We start from the raw sequence: 5,935 nt of genomic DNA, 5'->3' as shown, positions 1-5,935 counted from the left end.
TTTGTTTCCGTCTTTGTTTGGAGTTAGCAAGGATTCAGGAGTCTCAATCATCTGGATGCTTCATGGATTTTTATAACCATGAAATTGTCTTACTTTTATGTGGTGCTTGGAACTTCCCAAGTTTATTCACAACTGCTTCTCACAGCAAGATTACCTTGTCTTACAGAATTAGAAATGACTGCTCAGAGAGGTTAAATGACTTACTAGAGGCCACCCAGCTGTGAGTGGGGAGCAGTCTTCTCACTCGGGTCTCAGCTCCCTCCCCCTTGTTCTCGCCACCCTAAGTGACAGAGGGGCCCAAGGAAGACACGCTCCTGCCCTGTCTCGGCAGGGCCTGGGGGGGCCATGTCCCTCATCCCTTGGCTCCGGTGGAACGAGGCTCCGCCACGGCTGTCGTCTCGGAGTCCGGCTCAGATGGTGCTGGAGACGCTCATGGTGGAGCTGGAGGGGCAGGTGCGAGAGGCCGAGAGGCAGCAGTGGGAGCGCAGCAACGCCGTCAGGAAGGTCTGTACCGGCGTGGACTACAGCTGGCTGGCCAGCGCGCCCCGGCCCACCTACGACCTCAGCCCCGGGGAGAGGCAGCAACTAGAGGCCGTCTGCGCCAAGATCCACCCATCCTACTGTGGGCCCGCCATCCTCAGGTAACTCCTGGCACTGGGACAGGGAGCAGCGGTTGGGCTGCAGGCTCCAGGGAGGGTGGCAGCAGTGACAGGGGCCTGAGGCTACCAGGACTGGAGCCTGGGGCCTGGGTGGCACAGGTGTCTGTTAAAAGGGGCAAGACGGGGGGAAGAATCTGAAAGAGGCCATGGAAGGCCAGGCCAGGGCTCGGGGCTCAGAGGGAGGTGGGAGGCAGCTCCTGGAGGCACGTGAGGTTTTTGTTTCTGTTTTTGTTTGCAGCAAAGAACTCAGGTTTATTTTCAGTAGAAACCGTGGTCTAAAAAACAAACCTACTGGTAAATGTACAGTCTGTTTGGGGTCACCACTAGCTGCAGAACCCCCAGATCCCTGACCTGCATGCGTCGGGCCCCAAAGTGTTCACAGCTAATCTCAGGCCACAGGTCCGAAGCCCCGCTAGAGGGCGTCCCATCGCCTGCCAAAACACCCACATCCCAGCCTGCGCCCAGCTCGCCTCCCCTCCTGCTTCCAACAGTGCAAAAAATAACCAAACCAATATGTTTCCCAAACAAAAACAACATGTGAGTTTTGATAGGAGAGAACCCCAGGCCTTCTAGCTTTCTGTTCTCCCACCCTGGACTGTTATCATCCTGGTTGTAATGTGGCTGGCTCCCTCTCTTTCAACAGTTCATCTTCCATGTTACCTTCTGAGAGAGGTTTCCCCATATAAGCTCTCCAAAACTGGTTTCTCAATTATCCTATTTCACACTAGCTTGTCTAAGGGATGTGTGTGTGTGTGTGTGTGTACGTGCGCTTGCGTGTGAAGGTTTCAGAGCCCTAGGGCACTGGACATTTAGAGCTTGAGTACAATCACGTTCCTGCATATCAGTGTAACCTTAGAAAAGCTGTGACCTACACGGTCCAGTCTCAGTTGGATGTGTGTTGAAATCAAGGAAGCAGAGTCCAAGAGCCAAAAGTAATTTCAAAACTAAAGTTCTTTACCTGCATTTCTCGAACACTAGTAAAGGAATACAGATCCACAGTAAAACATCTTAAAGTCCCCCTTAGTATCCCCAAATCTTCCCTCACCCATCTCTTTAACCAACAGATGCATCTACTGCACACCTTCTTCTTCAAAATTCCCCTTAAAAACTCCTCCTTCTTCAGTCCTATTCATACCCCTTTGGGTTTTGCAGTCTTTTACCACCCCCCGCTTCTTCCTCCAGGCTGGGAATCTTACCCTCCCCCATTTTTCTTATTCTGCACCATGGAAGCCCCCCAAATGTATCTAGTTCCAGAAGCACCCTGGACACAGGGGTGGGGATGGTCATGGGAGTGGTGCTGAGAGAATCTAGGCTGGCAAAGCAACCAAACCTCATACATGAGGGGGAGGCTGGGGATGCTCATATGATGATTGTCCCATCACATTTCCTGTCTCACTGCTGAAAGGTCTGAGAAGTCCTGACTCTTAATATGGTGGAGGAAATTAGGTATCACACGGACTTGCTAGCTATCCTTCATTCTGGAGCTCCAAGCCAGAGACATTTTTGGCAAAGGAAACAGCTTGGCATCCAGGAGAACCTGGGGCTACACTCCTGGCTGCAACACAGACAAGGGAAGTAGCAGGGAGCCCGGTGTGCATGGCCAAACAGCTCACCCTCAGCCAGGAGGTGGCGGGAAGCTACAGAAGGAATATCACAGGGCAGTGACGTAATCGGACATACATTTCAGAGAGATCATGCTGGCCAGTGAGGGCAGAAGGGTGGGAGAGTGTTAGCCAGAAAAGTCCCAGAGAGCAGTGGGCGTCCGTCGCTACTACTGCATCAATAACCCGAGGCGACTGCCAGGATCTTTACAGATGTTAGCGCATTAAACCTCACAAAAAGGTAGCTATGAATACCCCAGTTTACAGACGAGGAAGCTGAGTCTCAAGGAGCCTCATGGAGGCCAGAAGTGGAAGAGCTGGAACTCAGGATGGGCTGGAGCACGAGGGAGGTGGGGTGGGTTCTGATCCACTTCACAGGAAGTGGGGAAGTGGAGGGAACAGGAATTGTCCACGGGGGTGCCCAGGGACGCCCGTGGGGTGAGACGCCGGCCATGTGCCACGCCCGGGCGATAGCCCCACCGCGCCCCTTCTTGTTCTCCCCGCCTCCGCACCCAGGTTCCGGCAGCTGATGGCAGAGCAGGAGCCCGAGGTGCAGGAGGTGTCCCGGCTCTTCCGCTCGGTGCTGCAGGAAGTCCTGGAGAGGATGAAGCAGGAGGAGGAGGCGCACAAGCTGACCCGGCAGTGGAGCCTGCGGCCCCGCGGCAGCCTGGCCACCTTCAGGAGCCGCGCGCGCATCACCCCCTTCGCCAGCGACATCCGCACCATCTCCCAGGACGTGGAGCGGGACGCACCGCCGCCGCCCCGGACCTGGAGTATGCCCGAGTTCCGGGCACAAAAAGAGGACTGACCCCGCCTCTCCTGCCCGGGAGCAGAGCCACCTGGCGGGGGAGGGGGGGCGGGGCATGATAAGCCGGGGTCATCCCGGGTCCTGCAACCTCCCCATCGCCCTGCCCCTGACGCGGGGCCAAAGAGACCGCCCCGTCCCGGGACACTCCCTCAAGACGGAGCAACCTCTCCCCGCCCGCCCTCTCCCACGGACCACGAGGCCTAGAGTCAGGGCTTGGAGCTGCAGCAACAATCTCCTGCTTCCCTGCACCAGTCGGCTGGAGCGGACCCTTCCCCGCCCCGCAGAGATTCAGGGTCTGGGGAGACAGACCACCACCCGCTCCCCATCTTCGGCTTCTGTCTGTAATGGGAAGAGTTGTCCTGCCTTTTGCCAAGTCATGAGCTCTTACCCCAACTTAGGGATGTCCCATTCACCCCCTCTCCCTGGGTAATGATGAGGGACCTGTTGGCTGGTGTCCATTCTCTGCTGGTGACTGGTCTGTCTCACTGCCGCAGGTGGGTCACAGCCTGGTGGATGGGCAGAGTTGAAAGAGATCACAGGTCCACTCTCCTCAACTAGTGAATGAGGAAACTGAGGCTCAGAGAGGGTCAGGCTCCTGCCACCATTAACTGCAGGCCGATCCCCATGGGTGGTGAGACTGCTCCCATACATGTAAGTCTCTGCTCCCGAGTCCTTGAGTCCTGGGCTCTGATGGGACAGGTCCAGTGGCTAATCTCCACCTGCCTGTGGTCTGACCCATCTCTCTCCTTGGCACTGGTGTGGAGGTCTGCAGTAGCTGGGGACAGAGGTGGGTTGCCATTACCCCACTCCACAGTGTCATCACATGGGAGGTGGCCAGTCCCCAGCAGCTGCTTCCAGAAGCTAAGCTTCAAGGCCTTCTGACTCACTGCTCCAGAGAGCCAAGTCTTTGACTCCAGGGTCCCTTCTCTATCTGGTTGTGCCTGCTCTTTGACTTTCTTCAGAGAAAGTGATGCCCAAAGCTCTAATGACCTCAAGGCACAGAAGTGAAATGTCTGGAACCTCCTTACAGGCTTCACTGTCCTTCCATTTCTAACTGGTTAGATCTTTTTTCGCAGCAAGCGGGGGCTACACTTCGTTGCGGTGAGCAGGCTTCTCACTGCGGTGGCTTCTCTTTGTGGTGGCTTCTCCTGTTGCAGATCACGGGCTCTAGGCGCGTGGGTTTCAGTAGTTGTGGCACGTGGGCTCAGTAGTTGTGGCTCGTGGGCTCTAGAGTGCAGACTCAGTAGTTGTGGTGCACAGGCTTAGTTGCTCGATGGCATGTGGGATCTTCCTGGACCAGGGCTCAAACCCATGTCCACTGCATTGGCAGATGGATTCTTAACCACTGAGCCACCAGGGAACCCCTAACCGGTTAGATCTTGATGATGGGCATGTGGATTATCCAATGTGTGGACCAACAATGGCAAACCTGGACCAGGCGGCATCCCCACACACTCTGGGCTGAAGCTGGGTGTGGGGGGATGGGTGCAGACATGTCTGCCCCCAACTCTCAGTGCATGCTCAGAAAATGCAAGTGAGTCTTAATGTTAGTCTAAATAAAATGCCAGGAGGAGACAAATCAACAGGGGTAAAATCTATATATTCCCTGACAAAGCTTAGTGGGAAAAAAAAATTTTTTTTAATGATCTTGTTTTGGATATTTTCACTCATATCTGGACAGAGAATCATAGGATGGTGGAAAACCTCTCATCCAGCGCCATCATGATGAGGGAGTTGATTGGCTCATTAACACGATCGGTGAAAGTTGAGAATCACTTAAATAAACATACACACCTTAAACATCTTATATATTCTAAGACACAAATAAGTTCATTCAATTGCCAAACTTTTAATGTAGGTGCAAGCTGTGTTCACTTTTTTGGTGACATGTGTGGGTTGTCTGACAGGAGTTCTGCACTTAAGTTTTATTGGCTGGTGTGTACTTTAACTGTAACAACAAGAACAACTGGTATAAACAAATTTTGGCCTCCCATGAAAGCCTTTCCTGCCCACCTCAGTCAACTCAGACAGACTCCCACCAGCTTCAGACCCCAGTCATCCTACTGCAGGGAATCCCAGCTGGTGGCACTCAAACCCATGAGGTTACTCCTCTGGACTCAGGTCATTAAAGGGAGTAATGAGGCCTCAATTTCTAGTCTTACAAGCCCAATAACAACAAATGAAAGAACAAAGCAGTTTGAGAGCCTCCTTGTGAGTGTGAGAGTGGCTGGTGGCAGTTGGAGGGGATATGTTGAGCGTTCCAGACTGGGTAGTCTGTTTGCACTCAGCGCAACACCACTGGCCACTAGAGGGAGCCAGTGGGTGTGAGACCACTCCATAATTAAATTTTCTTTTGCTTTGTGGTTTATTTTTTATTCACTTGTTTCACCTTATGAACATTTTCAGACACAGAAAAGCAGAGGGGAAAGTGTAGGGAGTTTCCATATGCCCATCCACAAGGTTTAAAAGTTATTAACATGTTGCCGTATTTGCTTTTCTATTTTTTGGTGAAGTATTTTAAAATAAATCCTAGACATCATAATACTTTACCCCTGAATACTTCAGGATACACTGCAAAGAAATAAGAAAAATTTCCTGTGTAACTACAATACAATACTATCACTCCCTCCAAAATTAACAGTAATTCCTTAGTATCATCTAATACCCAAACCATATTCAAATTTCCCTATTCCCAACCAATGATCTTTGTAGTTTATTTCTTTGAATGAGGATCTAATCAAGCCCCACATATTGACAAGAAAGTTGTAGTCTGTTTTATTCTTGGTCATATAGTGTTTATTTAATTCCATAATAAAATGTTGTTTTAAAAGAGTGCTTATGAAACATGAGTGTTAGTATGCAATAAG

The 5,935-nt window shown here is 51.9% G+C and overlaps 1 protein-coding gene across 1 annotated transcript; it reads left to right on the top strand.

The window, feature by feature from the left end:
• Positions 1-345: 345 nt before the first annotated feature.
• RD3 (RD3 regulator of GUCY2D) lies at positions 346-3,068 on the top strand. Its single transcript, XM_060088401.1, has 2 exons — positions 346-641; positions 2,777-3,068. The coding sequence occupies exons 1-2, from the start codon at positions 346-348 to the stop codon at positions 3,066-3,068; spliced, it is 588 nt and encodes a 195-aa protein (XP_059944384.1).
• Positions 3,069-5,935: the final 2,867 nt, after the last annotated feature.

The sequence above is a fragment of the Mesoplodon densirostris genome, chromosome 2 (genome assembly GCF_025265405.1).
Source record: "Mesoplodon densirostris isolate mMesDen1 chromosome 2, mMesDen1 primary haplotype, whole genome shotgun sequence".
Taxonomy (NCBI): domain Eukaryota; kingdom Metazoa; phylum Chordata; class Mammalia; order Artiodactyla; family Ziphiidae; genus Mesoplodon; species Mesoplodon densirostris.
This window is presented reverse-complemented; position numbering and strand designations above follow the sequence as displayed.

What these genes read in the sequence shown, in the direction of transcription:
- RD3 (XM_060088401.1), top strand. Translation starts at nt 346, where the DNA reads ATGTCCCTCATCCCTTGGCTCCGGTGGAACGAGGCTCCGCCACGGCTG. An exon ending in TGTGGGCCCGCCATCCTCAG is followed by an intron (nt 642 to 2,776) that starts GTAACTCCTGGC and finishes CTCCGCACCCAG; the next exon opens with GTTCCGGCAGCTGATGGCAG.